This window comes from Hetaerina americana, unplaced genomic scaffold (genome assembly GCF_022747635.1).
Source record: "Hetaerina americana unplaced genomic scaffold, ioHetAmer1.1.p SCAF_1, whole genome shotgun sequence".
Lineage (NCBI taxonomy): Eukaryota > Metazoa > Arthropoda > Insecta > Odonata > Calopterygidae > Hetaerina > Hetaerina americana.
This window is the reverse complement of record NW_027286069.1, coordinates 28,287,470-28,311,488: the sequence shown is the minus strand read 5'-3', so window position 1 is coordinate 28,311,488 and position 24,019 is coordinate 28,287,470. Positions and strand designations below refer to the sequence as shown.

Sequence of the window (24,019 nt, the reverse complement as noted above, 5' to 3'; positions counted from 1 at the left end):
TTACCCATTATTTTAATATACCCCTGGTTGAGTTTCAAGCCATTGACTGAGTTGTGACTCGATCTGTAAAGAGCGAGGTTAGCTGCGAAATAATCGAGTGGACTCAAGTAATAAGTAGTTTTGGAAAATATCGGCGGTATTTGGAGGACGTAGAGGACCATCCTTGGGCAAAACGGCCTAAAAATTCTACGAAAGCCTATACGATAAATGGGCCGTGACTTGGCTAGTTGCTGCCTCTAGACAAGAGGTTAATAATTACGCGGAGGAGAGGGCATAGCTCTTCCCTATACGAGTTAAGGTGGAGACAAAAGTGGTCAATACGGAGACAATTATCCCATGGCAGGCGTGGAAAAATTAATTTAATAGTTGTAGCACTGCGATGTAGAAGGCAGCGGGGAAACATCACTTGCCCATCTCGAGGAGCAGCAGCTCACCACTTTTCATTTATTGAATTCAATAACAATGAGATATAACCCTCTGGGCTAAAATATTTCGGAGGTAACCTAGTCCCCCATTCGGATTACCAGACGGGGACTAGCAGAGAGAGAGCACATCTGTCGAACGTCAAAAATCAATTCAGAATCGTATTTTGGAATTCTTGGTCATTTCAGACATGTGCGAGGTTAGAGAATATAAAGGTACAGATGCGTAGAATGGGGTTATGAATTTTCGATATAAGTGAGATGGAAAGTCCCTACGAAGGAAACTTTTGGAGTGGCTGCGACAGGATCATTCAGACGGGCTCCATGAATGGAAATTTGGGAGCGGCGATAATATTACGAATGAAAGTTGCAATAAAATTAAATAGCTTCCAACAACACATTGAAAGATCATTATGGGGAAGATAGCAACAAACATGCAGGTACCGTAGTTCACATGCCTACGACTGATTAAGATGATGGCATAGAGGAGGTGGTTCATGTTACCATGGTATCGCCGAAGTAATAAAAATGTTAAAAAAGAACAATCATTCTTGGAGAATGAAATGAAGAAGGCCAGTGAGAAAAAATGAAGATAAGAAAAGGAAATGAAATAGTCAGTCTTTCGGAATTCTGCGAACTGTTCAAACTGGTGGTGGCAAACGCACTTTAGGAAGCAATAACGAAAATGATACAGATGGAATATGCTAAGAGATGTAAGAGATACAAAATTGACGTCATACCCGTGAAGAAGAGATTGAGAAACCAAATAAAGGATTGCAAAAGCTAACCGGGGAAGATATCAACAACAACCACAATTTAGTGTCAATGAAGTACCAACTGTTATTCAAGGAACTAAATAAGACACTGGATTCTCAATGAGAGTAATGCAGATTGAAGGAAACAGAAACGGTTGGGTTTTAAGCAGAAATTTGAAAAAGGATATTGAAACATGTAAACACATAATCGAAAATAGAAAGTTGGCAGGAAATGATGACTGTATTTTTAGTAGCGGCGAGGGAAACTAAAAGCTGAAGGAAACCTGTGAAAAGGAAATCATGAATTACTGAAGAAATAATTAATTAGAATAGAGAAACAGATGTAAAAGTTCCAGGAATGAGTTAGGAGAGATAAGCTACAGAAAGTTAAGAAATGAGATCAGCAGAAAAGCCAGAAGCGCACGAGAAGAATGGATGAAGACCCTGTGCGGAAAATTAAAGCGTGGTATTGTCCAGGGAAAACTTTAAGTAGCTAACAGAACCATAAGGCACCATACGAATGAATCTATAGAAAATATCACAGCCATTCGAGAGAGAAATGGAGGAATTCTGAACGAGGGTGAAGATAAAGCGAATAGAAGGTAAGAGTATTTGGAGCATTATATGAAGAAGAGGACATGCTCAACGTATATCCACTTCACTAGACTACCAAAACAGGATAATGTCCAAAAAGATGAGAATTATATATATGTATATATATATATATATGAAGATATTATATATATATATATTTATTTATTTGAAGAATATATGAAGATATATCCTTAGGTTTGAAGTTAATGCAGCAGCACATGACTTACGAGCAAAAAAAACCCACCACCCTCGGCATTAATTAAGAATTTAGGAAATAAGAATATGATCACAGCCGCACAACTTGATATGTGATAAGTATCTTAGAGGAGAAATACCGATGGACTTTAAGAAGAATGTAATCGCCTTTGCATCATAAAGGAAAAGGGTGGAATAATGTGAAATCATCAGAACAGTCAGTCTGACGACCCATGTATCGAAGATTTTGGCAAGAATAATAGATCAAAGAATGAAGAAGAAAGTATAATTAAGTATATTTGTGGACCAATCTGAATTTAGAAGAAATAGAAATACTAGAGAAGCTGTTCTGTCTCCCAGGTCCATTGTATAGAAGAGGATGCAGAAAGGTCAATCGATTTAAACGTGTATCGCATTCCTTGATCTGGAGAAAGCCTTTGACAGCGTGGAATTGAATGTAATTCTTCTGCGTACCCTAAAGAAATAGGAATGAGCTTTAACGACAGGAGATTGATTCAAGATCTTTATAGAGATCAGGCAGCAATAAAGATAAGGCGAAAGTTCTTTCCAATTTCCATTTACCTCTCATGACTCTAAAGAGTGACGCCTAGAAACCTTTTAAAGTTATTCAAAAATGTAGACTTAAGTAACGTCTCAGGGTTACAAAAATATAGTGACGCAGTGAATAAATGTTAGGCTTGAATTGATGGCATAGAAAGAATGCCGTAGCCCATGAGGCGTAAACTCTTCTTCCGATGCTTGACCTAGATCAAATCATGTGATCTTCCCGTTGCTCCCGTCCCAAGCCCATCCATTTTGAGTCCGTCACGCCTCTATTTTTCCCTCTTTTTTTTGCTCCTGCTCTGAAACTTCTCTTCACGGATTCATTTTGCCATGGCACCCCACATTTTCTCCTCCCCACCCCTAAAGGTCCTGTCACCTCCGTAGCCCAAAGTCTGCTTTTGACACGGCACTGGACACAAACGTGACTAAAACCATTTTCCGGGTTCATTCCCTCGCAAACTCTCCCTAAGCGCTGCAGAAGGAGACTATTTTCGAGTCGGCGTTTTTATTTCTGCACGCGTGGAAATGGGATGTTGGAAATGTTTATCTTTCCTTTCGAACAGAATCTTTCAGAGGATTCTCTTCTATTTCTATGCACACTGTTCTCCCAAATAAAATCACTCCAACTAGGTTAGTTTTTTCAAATTCTTTCTCTCCTTCATGTTTGGCCTCTCTATTTTAATTTTAGAATTAAATGTCTTATTTCGACTACAAGCCACTGTTGCGTTTTACATTAGCTTTCATTGATGCTCTACTTTTGTATCTCCATAAATGCAGGCTTTTGTATCTTCGTCTGGTCTTCATTTTCCTGTGTCAGTAGCTGTTTCCCTTAATCACGGCCTGCTTATGCATTCCTTACAATTTTGACACAATCTTTTATCTCGGTCTCTCTCTCGATGTAGATAATGAAAAGGAAGCGCGTAAATGGACATCTGTCTTATTTTTGTTATGTCTGTATTTTGATCACTCCTTACCACTCTTTATGTAAAGAGTGTATTATTACTCAGTCGGCGAAGATCATCTACACTCGTAATCCATGCTCTTTAGGTTTTCAAAAGCTTTACCCAGGCTCACGCGGTGAAAAAAAGTTGGGCTGTTTTTTAGTCTACTTTTATATTTTTCCTTCCATGATTGTTCCTTTGCTTCTTTTTATTGTAAATTATCCTTAGTTTAATTAAGTACTCTCATCTAAATTATCTGATTTAGCATCTGTAAATTATTCTTGTCTAGATTTTTGATGTGTGAACTGTCAGCTATTAAAGTTCTCCCACTTTTCTATTCCATTCTTTTTCTTTTTGCGAAAAAAAGCTTTTTTCAATATTAAAAATAAAAAAAAATCCATGGTGTTACTTCTCTTGTGTACGTTATCTTTTTATCACAGATGAATATGTCCACCTAGGAGAACGCCTTATTCAATATTTTTTTACTAGACGCGATGTTATGCAGTAGATTCAAGGTGCTCCATTTACCGGTAATTTTTCCACTACCGATGAGTAGAAGTTCATTTTTTGTCATAAATATCAGTTTCTCTTTTTTCGAGATAGTTTCTCGTCATTATGAATTTTCCATGTAAATCACAAATGGAGTTGTCCTTTGCTTGGCAATGCTGTCTCAAAGTTCGGAAATAACTTAATTTTCTTGGTCAAGGTTATGCTGCACATTTTCACTCGGATTTTTACATCCATCCTTCATTGATTATTTATTATCAGATGACATCATTTCTTACAATTATTGGCATATTTTTCTCATTTTTTTTAATCTGTACACCTTTTCTTCCGCCTTTTAGGGTCAGAATATGATTAACTAATTCCTTTAAAGGGTTTCAAACCGACCTACATTCTCATTCGTGGCTTTCAAAGAATTCTTATGGAATTCATCTGCATTGAATTGAAGCCACTATCGATATTATATCCTTGCATAATTTTACATTCCTCCACTTTTTTGTAAATCTCTCATCCCTAGGGATAAAGTCAATTTTTATTTAATTTCTGTCAGACCATCTTTTATCTCTACCCCCTCCAGATGCCATTTGGAAACAGCGCCTTTGTCACAAATAAATCCCGACCAATTTCAGAGCTCCAATAAGGTTTCTCCTACTCCGTATATTCAATCCGTAACTGTATTTTCCTACTTCTTTATTACAATGGTTTCTCCGTTAATTGAATCCCGGTCTCGAAGCATTACTAAATTTCCTCCTCTTTTTGTATTTTTTATCAATTCAACGATTTTATGCACATATTCCACCTCATCGTCACTGACATAGGCTGGAGGCTTGAGTATTTGCACCGCTATGGTATCATATTTTACGTTAAATTTATATGGATGAGTCGACGGTTTTATCGCAGGAGGTTCTTTAGCTCAATCGCTTCCGTCTAATTATGCCTGCTCCTGAGATTACATTTACGGATATTTCGCCAATTTTTCCTAGGATTGGTCTTAAAAATTTGTCAACTTCGAAATATTCATTTACACTAATGCCTAATATTAAAACTCATTTTGCACATTTATTCTTATAGATATTCAACCTTCTTTGTGCTCGAAGCGAACACAGGACGAATCCTTACGTGATTGACACACTCTCTCGAAGACACATTCTTTTGAATTGCCCTTTCCAGGAGATCCGAATGGATCTAATATTTTGTGGAATCTTTTCATCGAGAGAATTCCATCAAGTAAGTTATCGAAATGAGAAAGAAATGATCTGTGGCTCCTCCAGTTCGTAATAGAGTGATTTAGCGATGCTAAATACTACAGTGTATAAAGTAGTGTAGTATAATCGCATCACGCCAAAACGAAGGTTTGCCAAAATAGTTTTCCCTCTTATATTTAATAAAATATAAATTACAGTACCAATGTAATAGGGAGCCTCTCCCTCTTCTAGGGTTTGAACGACCTGAAAGCTTGTGGACAGTAATTCGCCAAGTCACGGAGTTTCGTTTGGTTTTTAAAAAGATTTTTAGGCCTTCCTATCAAAAGGGGAGTTTTTTTAACCCGTCCAACTATTGTCCAATTTTGTCTATAGCTGTTTATTCTTACAGAATAATTATTTGTTATAGGTTAAACTCTGAATCAAGATGCTGATTTTCCATCCTAAACCCTACTGATAGACTCGATAGCGTTAATCTCAGCCACAAGGGCAATGATAATGATGATCATGATTGAACTATTCCATCGTCGTGGTTAACTGTTCTTAATTACGCTCCCCTCCAGATATGAAACGATCCTGGTAATAACTAATGATAAAAATTGAAAAGATCACGATTCAACACACAGCCCTTAGGGCGAACACACTCTTCATTTTAGGCGGAAGGAAAAGCTTCAAATTGGAAGTGGGAGCGGGAACATCAGCATGTTAGTGAAATTGAGGATATCCTGGAAAAGCAAACTCCTGGTGGAGTTGGCAACCTTGTTTGGGAGGCGTCGGTTTTATCGGTCTTTTTTCTCTTTGGACCGCTGCGACCCCGGCTTCGCCGGCGGTTGGCGAGATCATAAGGCTCTCTCCCCGTCCTCTCCTTTACTATTTGAACGCAGATCTGCTCACGTACTGGATCGGTGGATCGTACCCTTTCTGTGCATGCGTTCGTTCGTGTGTGGAAAACTCTGTGTGTTTTTTCCTTGCCGAGGTCGTCATCGCGGCTACCGACCGGCAGTATCCATGGAAACATAGATTCGGAGGGGCAAATGGAGAGGGAGATGAAAGAGGGGGAGCGAGTGGCAGAAACTCTGGAAATTCAAAGGAGGAAGTCCCGAAAACATGTCGTTTGCCGGGATCCTTTCGTTTGGGCACCGTGCATACATTCATGTATCTACAGTATTTTTCTCCACCGTCTGGAAAGCCCGTTGAGATTTTTCTGCGACGGCGACCTCACTTGATTTTTCCCGCCCGACTGCCAGCCGCTGGAGGTGGGGACATCAGATGCAACGGTCTTTTATTTTAGGCCTAGGCAAAGACCCTCACTCCCAAGTGGCGTTTCCATTACTCCGACGCCCTTTCTACGAGTAAGTCTGAAGCGGAGGGGGCCGGGCATAAAAATCGTATAAGCAACACCTGATTTCTGTTTCTAGGGGTGAATAAAACAAGGGAGCAAATCAGTACCAACTTACCACTTGGGTCTTGAGAATTTAATTCATGTTGAAAGAAAGGTACAAATTGAGAATCTACAACTGAATTGCTTGAATTTGAGCTCAGTCTATTTTAAAGGGATTGGCATTGCTCACGTTTAAATTTGATATCGGAATAAATATTTAGAAAGAATTAAATCTTATGCAGCAATGAAATTTTTACGTATTTATGAGGGACACACGCAATTTTAACGCAAACAGAAAAGTTAAAACTTCATCTTTCCCATAGCCTATCCATATGTGATCATGACCAGCGGTGCCCGTTCACTTAAGAATTCTCCTCAATTACGCAAGTGCTACTAAAGCATTTATCAAAATTTCCGCCGTAGTCCAATACGATGCATGCCATATTATCACCACTTTCAAAATGACCATCATATCACACCGCGCTAACTAACGAAGAGAAATGGTCCAGGAAAAAAATTCTGGGAGCAGAAATCATGAAAAAAAGGCCACGCCCTCCTAATTATCCAGGGACGGAGTTAAGCATAGAGATTGTGTTGGAAATGAAGGCCACGAGAACTGTGTCCGTGGTATCGTAGAAATTAAATTTGAAACGGAGCTTTGTATGTTTCCTCCAGAGGAAAATGGATGACACATGGCACATTATCCTTCAGAAACCAAGTAGTATACGGGCAGCCTAGATAAGCCATTAAACATAATTACGTTATCATTCTATTACGCATCTATACTCCCTGTAATACCCTGGTCACATCTAGAAGAAATAAATTCAGTTGTGGTTTATGTCGAAATGGTTACTTTTTGTGTAATAAACATAGGTTGTGGTAAACGCGTGATCGGACGATAATAGATACGTAAACTGTATCAGAAAAGATCAGTCTGACTTGTAACGAAAAGATAAAACCCCGTCATACCGAGTCACTAATACTAACTTTCCAACAGGAATAAAAAACGTGTTTTTGGTAAGTTTTCCCTGGAACTGACTTTAATGAACTTGTTGACTAGCTCGCAAAGTAGGTCAATGTTAAAATTTGTATAAGTAAAAGATTCAATATTGACAGTAAATGTGAGCATATTATTAATATTTTGCTTTCGCATATCTGAAATAAACTCCACAGATACATTATGACATTATAATTCGATGAACACTCATGCACAATCAAGAAAACATAGGCACCTATTAAGAAGAGCACAATAGTACTTTACAAGAGAAGTGAAAAACAAAATGGTAACATATAATAAAGTATAACACGAGGCAAATCACATCGCAACAATCAAAGTAATGCTTGTCAAACATCTTTGAGGATAAGCACGGTCTTCGGGCTCACATCTGCACCAACCACGCGACAAGATGCAACACACAGCGCGGAAGTCTTATTAGCAGTCACGGGAACTAATCAAAAAACACTTTCTACCAAAAATGTCCGTCTTATAGAAACAAACGGCTAATAGACCAACCAACTCACACAACTTGCTCAACTCATTGCAGTAGCTAGATCATTACGAAAGGGTGTTTGAAAAGAAACCCCATAGCAGGCCACAGCAGCTAAATGTCTTAAAAAGTGCTCAACGTGTATCATACCATCAAGTAAGTGAAACGCTTCCCAAATGTGCTATAATATCAAGTGAGACTGATTACTACTGGTGATTACTGTGTTGCATACAAAAATGAAATGGGACGTGAAATACGAGGAAATGCCTTGAATATTAAGTGCTCAACTAAAGGAAGAGTGGGAGGTTTTGTGAGAGGAAACAAAAAAGTGACAAAAATATAGACAGGAGGACTGATTTGAATGATAAACTAAAACACAGGTCGAAAAGCTATGAGGGTGTCTCAAGTATGTTTTACAAACCCGATGAAGCAGAAATATGTATGCATGCCCGAGAACGAAATTAATGAAATCATGTTTACGTGAAGGAAATAATTTTGAACAATTGTAAACTAAGAATGCTCAAGAATTTCGAAAAGGGAATTTATTCAGAAGATGTACGTGATTGTGAGGATGAAACTTAAATTAAATTGTTTATTTATAAAAAAATAATTATATCAAGTTCATAGATGTCAAAATATATCATTTTTTGATATTTTACTGCCCAACAATTCCATGTCAGTAATATTAGTTTTTGCTCAGCAAACTATCCACTTCTTCTTCTGCAGCCTTTCATAATATTTATCGACAGTGAAATACCATCATTTACGTTTAATGAGGTAAATGTAAACAATAGTTATTTGTAATACAGCTACTAATAGATCAAAAAAAGCGTCCTTGTGAATTCTTGGTCAAAGATATTCCTTGAAAACTAAGCATCAAGAAAGCTATGCATTTTTACATTCCATGTATTCAATTTACATGTCATAATAAATTTGAGACACCCTGAATGCAGCTATTTGTGGTCTTGGTGAATAACCGATGGAATTACATTTTAGTACCTATGTAGAGCAATTCAGAGGAATATGGAAGAAAGCGATGGGAGAAAGGAAAAAGGTGAAAACCAAGAGGACATGGAGGAACTGAATTAGAGTAACTACTTGGGACTCTTCAGGCATACATCTGGTTTTATTTTTCACGATTTCATTCGACACCATACAGAAATAAAAAATCGGGCAAGGTTGCGTGATATGGGGATGAAAGGAAGCAAATAACAGGCAAGGTGACCAATCGAAATTCGACCGAATGAACTGATTATCAACCTATGTGTGCGAAAGCGAGTCATACGGGCAAGGAAACAAGAGTTTTTGGTGAAAAGTGAATTAAAAATAGCTGTATCCAGGAGGAGAAGTCATTGTTTCAAACCGAGCGTATCTAAGGACAGTTTTTTGCCTGGTTCAATGTCGGCTAGAAAATAAGTCTTCTTCAACCTTGTATTTCCCTCATTTAATGACTGTGTTGATACAATTCTAGCACGATGTGTTCGAATCATCGTGTTGAATAACTTTTTTGGCTCAAGGTCATAATTCTTATAAAAAACGAAGAACGATAATATGACGCTAATCTCTGAATTTTGTTCAGTGTTCTCACGTAGTGTGTTGGTACCAACAGACCACAATTTCGCTGGTCATCCAGGTTTCTCCTGAAGAGGCTTACTAAAATGCTCCAGCAAAACTGTTGTCTAATTAGGCAAACACACATGGTGAGAACCCTAATGAAACGAAGAGATCAACGAATCATAACTGTGGAAACCTACAAGAGAATACGATATTGTAATTGCCTTGTATGTGTGCCTCTCAAACAAGAACATTATACGCTACCGAAACCTGTGTCTTTATATAAATGAAGATGAAATTTATTGTATAACTGCTGCCATTAAACGCACATGGCTAATAATAAAGGTAAATTGTGAGACTGAGTTAAACTAAAAAAATTACACCACTTGATCTTATACTACATCTGCCACATACATACTGCTATCGGTGAAAGCATCGCTGATGCGCTTACCCAGTTTTGAAGCAAAACAGTCCTCCTGAATACACTGTGCCACCATGAAAGATCACCAAAGGCTCATTGCAAGGAGATGCAGCGTGAAAGTGTGGATGCAATGGGAAGCATTGAAGTTCGTTTTAAAATGCAGAATAACTGAAATACCAACTGTAGAATTAAAGGGAGGGATGAACAAGAAACTGCAAAATGAAGATCAACAACACTACTAAAGAGGAGCAGAAATGATGGATGGAATGATTAAGTAAAGAGATCGGAGAGAAGTAAGAAAACAGAGGCAAATAAAAATATGAGCAACAAAATTTCAGGTGTAGGAGGTTCTTAAAGTATTTAAACAAACATAAGTAATATGAAAATATGTGGGTAATATGAATAGAGAAGAGTTAAGTAAATATCATGAGAACGTCAAAGAATATAAGAGGAAGAAAAGAGAGGACAGAAAAGTTCGAAGAAAGATGTGTTAAATAGAAGGAATAGGGAAAAAAGAGGAAAATATCAAGGCTAATAACGCAAAAGATTGTCAAAAGTTATTCAAAAGATGAAGTGAAGGAACGATTCGAAGACGAAGGAAAAATGAGATGAATATTGAATGTGAAGAATTGGCGTAGAAAATAGGAAGGCCGACAGTTATACAGAGGGAAGAGACAAGAATAACAAGAGACTTAGAAATATAGAAGTCGGCAGAAGGCACAGAAAAGGAGCTGATAGAATGGAAGAAGATACAGAGGGACTAGTTGGCGGAATGAGGAATATATCTGTCGTCATATGTACATATGACACGGTTGTGGAAAGTATACCATATGGGTAAAGATGTAGTTTGAATGAAATAGGCTGGGTGTTAATCAACCTTTGACAATTAATTGTATTACCTAATACTCCTTTGAAATTCCCACGGGATGGTTAGCGTAAAAAAATCTCAAATTAAATTTTTCCCCGAGAGAGCAGATAATTCCAATGATAAACGTATGATGATGACCATCATAGGTAAGTACTTTTATATTTCTCTCTCGATAGCTTCTAACAGAGGTACTATATCTCATCACATTGGGCTCAGCCTAAACTCTTGTTTGCCCTACATTATTTTCTCCTTCATTTCTTCGTAACTTATATCAATATTCTTCCTCTAAAAAGCCGTATATCTTCCTCTATAAAAATATGCCTTTCACCTATTCTATACTCACCACCCTTCTCCCAATTTCTTTCTCAGTACTTCGCCTACTGCGCGTCCACGTTTCTGTATCCCGCTATAACTGACCTGCGCCAATAATCTGAAATCTCCATCTTGCGCCACAAAAAGTTAACATACCTCCTTTCCCTATTTCTCTCACTTTTTTTGCAGACTAACTAGCTTCAACGTCGGCTTGAAATTTCAGGCTCCTATTCTAACTGATAGCATGACACTTACCCCAGTGAGCCGAGTGCCACTGCATTAAAAATTCAGTATTTGCTTCTGTCTATTATTTTCATGGAATGCATGTAAATAATTGAGGTGATATCCTGTTTCCTTCCTCAAGGAAGTCTTTAACATGGCAAAAATGGCCAACCCCCTGAGATTAAACGTCTTTAATGCGACTCAATTAGAAAAAGGCACAGCGTGAATTACCTTTCATCTTACTTCAATCATTAGCCTATCTGATGCAAGAAATGTTCATTAATCACATCAGGAAAGCACTATATCTCAATAGAAAAAGTCCTTCCGCTAGGTAATGGCTTTAGTCCATAACGGTCAAAGAGACGATGATGACATTAAAATCAGAATCATGACTAACTCGGAGCTACTAATTCTCCAATTGGATCAAATGTTAAGAATATAAAATTTTACAAGCAGCACTTTATATATCATTAACATTTTATTTATTCAACCCTCAACATTTTTTAATTATTAGTTGTCGTTTACATCGTTTTATTTTGAATATTTCATTATTTCATGTTTCGATAAAATAAATTCGAATAATTTAAGCGTCTCGATTACAATCAGTTTTTTTCAAATAAATATGTTGGTTTTATTTCCCTCGCGACCCGTGAGAACTTGAGGCCTGTTTGAATTGAATAGACACAAAAGAGTTACCAGCTACTGACTAAATGTAATGATTACGACTGAGTCATCTCCAAATACTCTTGTCCAGCAAAAAGAAAAGAGATAAATTGTGGATCCATTATGCAAAACTCTGTTCTACCTAATGGGAATTATATGGTCTTGAGGGATAACAATGGAAACATTATTTTCTTATGCTTGGAAATTTTGTAAGCCTCTTCTATATATTTCTCTTTACTATTCGTATTTTTTTTACTAGGAATTCATGTTTAAAATCCAGATAATTCCTTGGGATGAAATTAAGTTTTTCATTACCATGAATACAAGATAAGTCATTATTTAACGAATAAAATTACTATAATCATCATAATAGGTTGTCTTTGTAATTCTAGGCACATTTCCTCATTCCCTAAAAAGCAAAGTCCTTCCCAGCTAAACTTTTATTCATCAAACATTATTTTCTCCTTTGATTCTTCATGAATGCTGCCACACCTGCAATCCAAAAAGCCTAATCACTCGCGTTCCGTTTCCTGCTGGAGGGAGGAGTAAGCACCCATCCCTCCGTAAATGTCTTCAAACACTCCAATAACTCTATACCTTCACCATCGACGTTTCATCTATGCCTTCTTCGAATTCCACCAAACCTCCAGTGTCCTGTGAAACAGTAAACAGCTACTTTTTACTTTAATCCTTTCCATACCCAATTCTCATAAATTTTCCCACCTACGACCTTCCTCTAATCTAGAGTGGCATTCTTCGGAAATATAAAGGCCTACGTCTGACGTTTTCTTTACAATTGTACTTGTGTTTTGTATTATAGTGAGGTCTAGCTTTGCAGAATTGTGGTAAAATATTTAAGACGAAATTCAGGATGTCCCGCTAAACTCAAATATATGATACACAATTTGAAAAACTGGCTTTATGAGTAAGAAGAATTTTGATTTATGTACAAGTATTACTTTATATTGAATGGAATTACGAATTAAGTTTTTCTTCGAATAAAGCGTGATATAACCTTTCGATCGCCGAACTACTCTCCTTAGTAGGTTGCAAAATTCGTTCATATGTGTAATTTCGCTGTTACGTTACTATAGGGTAATTTTCCTCGTCAAAGATCAACAACTTTCACCACAGCCTTCTTTTTTCTCTAGTACGCTCAAATGCCCGCAATCCGCATGGATTTAGGTGATTCGCGTATTCCTCATGCCGCTACTTTTTTCTTTTCAAGTCTGGGGCCGTACGGGCGGGTGGACGGCCGGGCGGACTGCTCTCGATCATCACCGAGCGTGGAAGCAAGGACGGCGACAGGCGAGGCGATGAGGGGCGAACCCGGGCCATCCGGCTCCAGCTCCAAGCTGGCCTGTCGGCTGACCAATCGGCTGCCCGGCGAGGAGGACGCCGATTGGATGAGAGGAGGCTGGGGGGTGAATGTGGGTTGTGGTGAGGGCGCTATCCCGAGGAGGCAGTAGGGGTCGCTGAAGCCTAAGTGAGCGAGGGGGAGTGGGGTGCGGAGGGTGAGTGGGGGAGGGAGGGGGAGGTGCTTAGTCACGTGACACACTGGCCAACATAAATGACGGTAGAGGGAGGGACGGACATAGTATGAAGGTTGCCACCCGACACTGCTTTAAACAAAAGATATGATGATGCAAGGACATGAACCGGTATCGTGACAATTATCGCAGTAATTCTCAAATTACGAGATCAGAATTTTTCACCAAAGAGGTGATTCAAATTAAAGGAAATAATCTCAAGATCATATACCAAATGGAAAAACATATGCTATATACGACAAACTAGGTAACTTTAAGTGCAGAATGCTGTTGAATGAAATAAACATACGATAATGTGCATTCACTTGAATTTAATTATGAGTGTATGAATAGCTTCTACATTGTAATTTAAGTAGTAACATATAATGTACTTTTTTGGTCAAGTCTAAAATGATTGATATTCATTTTCCTTTTAGAATGAGACCCCTGGAATTAATGCACCGAGCATATAATTCTTAATCGAATATACAAAATAGATATGACAGAATTCTCGGAAAAAGGGTTGGATAATGAATTATAATTCTTAAAAAAAGAGAAGCTATAGATACTCCCTGTCCTCGGCTTAAAAAAAATCGTCGGACAAATCACATTCAAACGATGCATATTAGAGTATCGAAAATGTTTTACCAATAGAACAAAACAAACTTTAAATGACTATCAGTATTTAGCTCTTTGAAATATTTCAACCCCATGAAGATATTCCAATTAATAAAAAGTTAAGTTTAATGTATTCAAAGATCTGGGGGAAGTGCAGCCACAGGATTCTCAAATATTCGGGCGCGAGTGCGCTTTACTTTGTCAAAGAAGAATCTACGCATACGGACTCGTGAGGTTAGTAGGAGAAACCCAATTATGTTAGCATCTAATGGATAATCCACTGAATACTTAAAGGTATGGAATCGTCTCAATAAGGTCTCGATAAAGCTAGGCTGCATCGAAGCTGAACGCACATAATCTGTCTCACATAATGAATTGAGGTCCCAGATAATTTCTCTACTTTTGCTACTACTCCATTCATATTTTATAAAAAAGTACGAAATAAAATAATACTTTATTTTAAATGTAGACTTTAAACGTATTTATTCATAAAAAATACCCTCATAAGATAATTTCAGTTTATTTTGTAATGCACTTTCAAAAATTATTTTCCCAGTTTGTAGTACATGCAACAAAGCATTGAAAAGTGGCAACCCTATACTTTGCCTTTGCGTTGTCGAAGGATAAATAATGCTAAGTGCAAGGAATAAACCATTCAAACTTGTGACGAGTACTCAGAAAGGATTAGAAGAAACTGCTCCGTACAACTGTACCCATTGGTAGGCAAACAGTTCAAGAGAATACGATGAGGATCAAACCATTGAGAGTCCCAGGTAGGCTAAAATGTAAACATATTTATTTTGAATGATTTCAATTATGTACTATAGCAAAAATCAAAAAACACCGTGTATAAGAAAAACTGGAAACATTTCTTGTTTATGAAATGAAATGGTAAATATCCTCTCATATATTTGCCACAAGAGACAAAATTATGTAACTGAAAATACTAAATTAAACTTTAAATTTCTATCAAAAGCCTATTAAAGTACAGGAATATATAATTCGAATTCTATTTAAGAAAATATACTTATAATATTCACGAAGGGTTTAAATTTAATTTGGACATATTGTATAACATTTGACAAAAATATTTTTACTAATGTTAAAAAAACTTGAGGGATTAGATGAAACCATGATGTGGGGATATAGGAGTGAATATTTTCCTTTGTTAAATAGGGAACAAATAAGATGAATAAGTTTGTTTCATTATTAACTGAGAATTAATTACATTAAGAATTGTAGATTTTTGAGGTATCCATCGTCTAGAAAAACATTAAATCAGGAACTAATTAACTATTAGGTTGTAGAATCGGGATTATCCATTATTATAGGGATAAATTCGATATAACAATATATTAATTTCATAATAAATCAATTGGACTGAAAATAAATTAAAATTTCAGGTAAATTACATGTATTTATCAATTTCGAGCTTAAAATGTGTTTACGTAATTAATCAAATTGAATTTGGTGTGATAATTTAAAAATTCAGGACTTGAATGGAATATTTGACATTTTTCCGAACAATGGAAAACGAATTGGAAGTACAACATTTTTAGGAATATTATTTTCATTAATTTGTGATATAGTTTTTATTTGAAAAAAGATATGGAATATTTCATGGACTATTGGTAAAATGCATCTTCAAAAGGAAAACCGTTAGGAAAATCGTGATTTTTCTCAAAAAGATTCAAATATGGAGTGTTTCTAAATATATTAATGTTTTGCAATGAAATCCTCACAGAATTGCGTCTTTATTACTTAATTAAATCCCTTGAATTTGCGGTGTTTATATACATGTAAACAAAGGTAGTTTGATTTGTAAAACAATCATGAAGTCAGAAAAGCCAGAAATCAGCCAAATTTCTGAGATCTCCCAATAAAAGCCTGATGAATAAACAAATGTCCATAGAACTAATAAGCAGATAATAATTTACCCCATGAATATCCTATTTATGCACTACTGCTATTGGGAGTTTAGAAGAACACATTGTTATTAAAATAATGATTTATTTCCATATCCAAAATCTTGAATTCTCCATTGAAGCTATTTTTATATTATGGTAAGTGCTTTAAAAGCACATGAAAATATGTATATTGTCGCCGTATATATGTATTATACTCATTTAAAAGTCTGATTTCCTCCAATATTTCGAAGTTTTTAAATGTTACATTTTTTATATCCTTCTTATTACTTGTTAAGTCTTACATTAATTTACCATTAATTAGCATGACCTCTTTTAGGCATCAATATTCAATATGACGTAGTAACAATCAAGAAATATGATAAACTTCACCTAGGAATTTACACGTTTTTAGCATCCCAAAACAATTTTCTTTTTTCTTGTTTAACAATTTTCTATTCTTTCAAATTTTTCGTTAACGGTGAAGCAAATTTTGCTAAGATTTTTTTACTCACTGTTTAGCCTTTAATGAAACCAAATATTTCAGTTGGACTCAATTAATATTGCTCCATTATAATTAATAATAGATGCGGTAAGGCATCAAAATGTAATATTATTTATCATCTTAAAAATAGAGTAACTTAAATAAATAAATACTTTAATTTAATGAAAGAAATTTACCAATTAAGGAATGAAGTAAAAATGGCTAACCAACTTCGTGACAAGCCTGTGTGGCTGTATATTTGTATATTAGTGTTCAAATCCTTCAATTAATATATTATATTACATTTTAGTAATGAATGCATTATACAGATATGTGAAGATGTAATAAAATAACGATATAATTTGAAGCCGATTCAGAAGACAAAGTACCAAGTCATTATGATTGAGGTAAACGCATTTAGTTGAATTTAATAAGTACTTAAAGGATACTCAAATTCATGATAGAGAAATATTGAGCTAATGCTTTCACCAATACAAAGTTAAACAGAAATTGAGTTAGAAGGTAGTTCATTTCGTTGAAGTCCAACGAGATTTTTTATGAAATTATGAAATAATTTCTTTGGAACACGGCAAATTCCGGTTTAATGGAAATGGAGCTTGAAGGAACTTCGTATTAAAATAAAATACTTTCCCTTGTTATTGGTTCCTAAATGCGATGGATACTGAGGGAGAGGAAAAGGGAGAACTTTTTAATCTGCTGCTCAATCGATTTCTCCCTGAATTCTTAAGCACTGGAATGCTTAAAGAGATGAAGAGGGTAGGGGAAAGATTTCCAAACAGCCTAAGAATCCACAAAAGGAACTAAACTTTCAGCGAGCCCTTTTTCGCCAAGGAAGGCGAGGATAATAATGTAGCAATTTAATCCAAATACTTTGAATTTTGCGACTGAGTTCACGAAAGCACCGATCGGGAATCCATTAATACATTGTTTGACACGAGCTTTCTTTCTAAAAGTGGAAAACCTTCATTCAGATAGATTTCCTCATTTAACTTGCAAGTACAAGAAGCTTGGCGAATTCAAACTGTAGAGTCTGACAGGCGGTTTGGATTTTAGATTGATCATTGAAAAGGCTCTATGCGAAATTTCTTCGACATCTGGTTTATTATGGACAAGTGAATAGTTAAAAGTACATGTTTTTGTGAACTAGTGACCAGTAAATCCCCTTGAATTTTGATGGAAATGATTTTGAGTGGTTTTGTAGAGGAGGGAGGCCAATATTCTTAAGGTCCCCCGAGGTAAACTAGAGAAAATTTAGTAGTATGTGTTCAATTGGTGCAAATTATTTTAATCCAATTAAAAAAAAGAGTAGAAAATCGCTTAACCTCTACATTCAAGAACTATGCCGGCGAAGGAAATTTTGATGTCAATACGAGTGAGACAAAAGTGGGAGCCATCTATTAAGAATAAATGAAGAATGAGACTATTCAAGTAATTATCAAATATTTGGCGTGATAATATTTCAGTATTTATAGAATTCTTTTATTCAAGAACCTAAAATTTACAAAATTACCTTGGTTTCAAGGCTAAACTTTGTGTAACAACCTCATACATGTAAAATCATGTTTTGATAGCAGAAATCCATTTTAACATCAATTTACCCTTGCATATACGTTCGTCTTTAGCATATACTTTCCCTGTTGCTCTTTGAGAGCAGTTTGTTCAGATATTCACTAAAATGTAATCAACTGAGACCTCCCTCAAGGAAGTAAGGGAGCGTGGGCTTTATATACAAGGAGTCCATCCCCATTTTAGGAGTTGAGTTTTCGAGAATTCCAGATTAAATTCAATTAAGATAGGGTCGCTCCAGGTTATATTGCCACCTTGGTACGGTTTGTAATTACTTCTCAACTTCATTGTTCTCTCTACTGGTATGCAACTCCCACCAATCTCGTGAAAGAAGGGGTTAAAGCATTGGAGGACTTGCTCTGTTATAACTATCAACTTGGGCACGGGTTAGGAAACATTTTAGAAACAACTAGATAATAAATATTATGTTTGCATAAACACTTATTTATGGTTACGGTTATTACGTTATATATCGTGTAATTTTTATATGACAAAGCTTTTACTCCTCACCTACTATTATGCTCCTAAAACAAGCCTTAAGGTTGTTGGTTTAGATACATCCTAATTGCACTATCTCTCGCAATCAATATATATATATATATATATATATATATATATATATATATTATATATATATATATATATATATATATATTATATATATGTTTCTCGGAAAACGAGAAAGTTAATTGGAAGAAGTGTAATTAGTCTATTTACAGATAGAGTAATGACATTTTTAGCTCTCATAATGGTTCATAGGTATAATTGTTATAAATATTGTGTGTTATAAATCAATCTGTTGCCATGCATATTTTCAGTGGATGATGGAGAAAAGAAATAATATTAGGTGAATTTGAATTAATGAAAGCGAAACACCAGAAAGTAGGAACGAAACACACGAGAGAAATCGGTTTACTTTTGGGGCTGGCATAAAATAATGAACAATTGTGCAACAAAACCCTATAAATTAAAAATAAATGGCTAAATAAACAAGCTACAAAATGTAAACTAAACATTAAGCACCTTTAGAGTTAAAATAGCGTTATGACTTGAAAAAAAAATCCAAAACAAGGTCGCGATGAATATTTAAAGCGAATAGCAAAATAAATGTTAATATGATATTATGACTGGATGGGATATAGACTCATAGCCAATTATTCAAATCAGACGAAGTCTTTTAATAAAGAAGATTATGAGAAATTATTTGAATTTGTTGCAAAATGTCTTGTATTTTATTCGTCGTGATTTAAAAATGCAGCGACCCAACACTGAAAATTGAATTGTGAGAAATAACCACTGTACTCAACGCTGTACTGCCTTCAGTCACGATGTTTAGAGTGATGACTGTTGTGAAGGTTTTCAATTATGTTGTTAAAGGGGAAAGGACGGCATAATTTAAGTTATAGTCAAATTCAAAGCGCTCTGTAGGAACAGTCAAAGCCAGCAAGTATTTTTGGAAAATTATTTTGTTTCCAAGGTTCCAAACGCAAGACTGAATTTGACATGTGAGTAAAGGTAGAGAAAAAGTTTCCCGAAAAGAGGTTTTTATTTTACATAATGCAAGGTAAAATTGCAAGAATGGTTGTGTAACAGAAGCGATGTTTTCTACTCTGACAATTAACTTTTTTGGAAGCGTTACTTATATTCACGCTCTTATTTTATTAATTATTAATTTGTTAAGTGATTTCAGGTTCATTCCTTAGGCTAGGCATTGCTTATTTATAAAAATTACTTTAAAGATAACGTTAGAAATTTGTTTAAGGAAATATTTTCATAAAGAAACATTTATTTATGAAAACTTTAACTTAAAAAAATAATTATGCTGCGTGAATTGGGAAATTTTAGGTATTCCAGGTCTGAAATTAAAATGAAGCACAACCAGATGCTCATTATTAGGAAACTAGCAATATGCATGTTATCACAATATATAAAATGCGACAGGAACAATTATGCACATATCAATTTTAAAAATATAACCTCGTTTTATCGCACAAAGATAAAAATAAAAACCATTAAATGTATTTCTATGTAATATTTATAAGACACTCAAACAATTCGAAATGATGTCGGTTCATTTTCGTGATCAGCGTTAGGATATTTGTAAAATTCAGGAACTGATCGTGATTTTCACTCTTACCATTGGCGTCCTTTGCTTCTAATCCTTCAGCCTCCAAGACAACCACGTTCAGTACCACGATAGGCGGCTGAGAAAAACAGAAAAGTAATTGAACATTTTATAGCGTTGAGAGTATGACAAGTTCGTATAAATCACTCACTCTTCTTACACACTTTACTCCATAATACGCGACTTAAGGGCACATAAAACCGTTTATATTAGAAATATAAAAAATAAATTCAGGTCCAACAATCTAAAACATTGAAAATGAGTTGATAATAAATATTCAGAGAGAGAAATGGCGATTGCAAAGATGGCCAGAATCACTACTTTTATTACAAAAATTATTACATGCTTTCTTCATGTATATTACGAATATCATTACATGTCTTCTTCATGTATATTTTTAAAAATGTTGGTCTTCAGATGCTAGCGAAATACTTAGGAATACCGGAATCGCGATATCAATATTTTCAAATGACAGAACCGTCACATCTATATAATATTTAGTAAACTAGGCGGGAAACGGGAACTTGAAAATGGAACATAAGCAATTAGTGGTATGAGAACTATGAGCTTTGAACTGACAGGTGGGGGCATGAAGAACTTGATTCACCTTGCCAGCGTGATTTAGAGAAAAATAAACAGGCTTTAGGAAGCAGAAGATACGTATGATTTGAACCCCAAGAAACATGAAAGTTATTAACTTACGTCCCTCACGTTTAGTTGTAGACGACTTTGAGATTAAAATTTTGTTGTTTCTAACATATATCTTTCCATATTTAGTCCCCTACGCTTTTGAATTTCTAATGCTTGAAATTCATTTTTAAAAAATAGGGAATTTTACTTTTTCAAAAACATCAAAGACCACTTGAACTTGAAAAAAAACCTTATGAAAATGAAGATGTCTCCTCTTCATTTTAACTAGATTTAATATAAAAGCTTTCTTAATCTCTCTGAACGCCCCATTAAATTCAATAATTACTCGAGGAAAAAGCGTTTGAGTGATAATAGAAAAATTCAGAGCCTCGGATTTCAGATGAAGTAAAAAATTCTCAAAAAATTATCAATTTCCATTATGGAAACATAATCTCTAATTTTCTCACAACTTCTCTTCATAGTCTCTACAACATTAAAGGCTTTTCAGTTCAATTACTAAATTAGATGCTAATTTTCTATCACCTACAATAAGGGCCGCTTGTACTATCGACATAATTAGATAAGCTGCCTTGATGGATGGCCCCAATAAAATGGCAGGGAAATAACAGGCGGAGGCGTCAGTAATGTGGTGAGAGGAAATAAAAGGCCTTTTTGAGGAATGGCCTTTCACCAAATCCTTTCATTTGACGACTCAAGCTATACTTAACCGCATTTGCCGTATTGAACGAGTGGCTCAATAATCCACTCACCTTTTCCTCCGTGGCGATCGACAGGAACTTCTGGTGGAGATCATCTGGAAGACCAAATGCCTCCTGGGCATATGAGTAAAGCTCCTCCTTGTGATGCAAGAACTGACCGGTGGGAGCTCCAACTTTGTTGGTTATTGTGTAGAGAAGCTCCACATAGAGCTGCTCCAGCTGCGTGGTGACCAAGAAAAGGAAATTAGGAAATGAGTGGTATAGGAACTCAGTCACCAAAATTATCATGAATATTCACTTATTTTTGTTAGCTATTTATTCATAGATTATGCTGATTATATACCAAGAACATGTAAATGGGAGAATATAAACATTATAAACATTCCTCTTCCATTTAATCAAAATTTTCTTCGGAAATAATTGCTATATGCAGCATAGTTGTAATAATTTATATCTATATGGAATATCAAATTTAGTGGCATAAAGGACATTAGTTACAATAGGACATTGATTTTTGTTATTCGGACCTTTATTAGAGATATATATTTAAAGGAATAAAATATTTATTTAAAATGAAAGTAAAGTCAACTCTTTCGGGTCTCTTTTAGTTTTACTTTCATCACACGCATTACACATATATTTGATTAGACCACAAGTTACACTAATCGCGTGGAAACTGAATTTTTATCTAGACTTGATGGAATCGGTTGAGATAACGAATGCAATTGGAATTTTGAATACTAATTTTCATGAAACTACTCTTTCACGAACATATCATCGGAATGATTTATAGTATACTTAGTAGCAATCTTTTAACATCTTCATCCTGGTAAAAATTGCCAGTAAGCCATAAGTTAGTAAGCAATAAGTAAGCCAAGTGAAATTTTTATATCTTTCCATTTTTCATTTTATCCATTAATTTTTGACTTTTTTCAATCAGTGAAAATTTTTCTGATAGCCAGTTATCACTTTTTACATGTACCTTGATCAAAAATTTCCCGGAATTTATTCAGAAAATTAAAAATACAAGTTTATTCATCTAAATCTATATTGTCCCCTTCAAAGTAATCCCCATCGACTGCAACACACTTATGCCAGCGCTTGATCCAATCCTCGAAACATTTTTTATATTCGGTTTTCGGTATGTCCATCAGTGCTTCCTGCGATTTTTCCATTACTTCCTCTCGGCTGCTAAAACGCGTTCCCCGTAATGGTTTTTTAACTCGATTGAACAGAAAGAAGTCACAGGGAGCCAAATCAGGTGAATTCGGTGGCTGTTGGATGGTATTTGTTGCATTTTTCGTCAAAAAATTACGAATAATGATAGCACTGTGCGACGGTGCGTTATCATGGTGCAAAATCCACGAGTTTTCTGCCCACATTTCTGGTCTCTTTCGGCGAATTGCTTCACGCAAACGTCTCATAACGCCCAAATAATACTCTTTGTTTACTGTCTGGCCTTCTGGCAAAAATTCATGATGCACTACACCGTTGTAATCCATGAAAACCGTCAGCATTGCCTTCTTTTTTGACTGAAAACGACGTGGTTTTTTTGGTCTCGGCTCATTTGGTGAACGCCATTCACTTGCCTGATGTCTGGATTGCGTGTCGTACTCATAAACCCACGTCTCGTCTCCAGTAATGATCCTTTTGATGAATGTGGGATCGGATTCAGCCTCGCAAATCATGTCTTTTGCGACGTCAACACGGTCTCTTTTTTGCATGAAATTGAGGTCTTTTGGAACCAACTTTGCTGCTACACGACGGAAACCCAAATCATTAACCACAATGTCTTGGGCGGATCCATAGGCAATGTTCAAGTCCTCCGCTATTTCTCTGATGGTTAATTTGCGGTTATTGACCAACATTTCTTTTACTTTATCAATTTTTTCACCGACTTTCAATGTCGATGGTCTGCCACTGCGTTCATCATCTTCGATTGACTCACGACCACTTCTGAACCGCTCGTGCCACTGGTAAACGACCGTTTTTTTTAGAGAATCGTTGCCGAAACACTTTTCCAACATTTCCAACGTCCGTGCGCCACTAAATCCGTTTTTTACGCAAAATTTAATACAAGTTCGTTGTTGCAAATTTAAATCCATTTCTGAAATTGTAAAAAATCGCCAACACACACAGAGATAGATGTACTCTTGGCTACGTAACTTTTGCAAATGTCAAGTTATGACACTAAGATTTAAAGGGAATATCAACAACAGATGTACCAATTTAACAAAAAAAACAGAACTCAAATCGGAACGATGGGAGTGCCACACGGTGGTTATTCCGGGAACTTTTTGATCAAGGTAGTATATAACAAATAAAAATCATGAATAAA

At 35.7% G+C, this 24,019-nt stretch overlaps 1 protein-coding gene across 1 annotated transcript in view; it reads right to left on the bottom strand.

Annotated features, from left to right (window-relative positions):
• Positions 1-24,019, bottom strand: part of unc-13-4A (BAI1 associated protein 3) — a 166,504-nt gene that overhangs the window by 63,648 nt on the left and 78,837 nt on the right. The window contains exons 4-5 of the mRNA XM_071595945.1: positions 21,733-21,900; positions 20,345-20,411 (exon numbers count right to left, since the gene is read on the bottom strand). Of these exons, the coding sequence (XP_071452046.1) occupies positions 20,345-20,411; positions 21,733-21,900 (235 nt within the window). The remainder of the gene's footprint in view (positions 1-20,344; positions 20,412-21,732; positions 21,901-24,019) is intronic.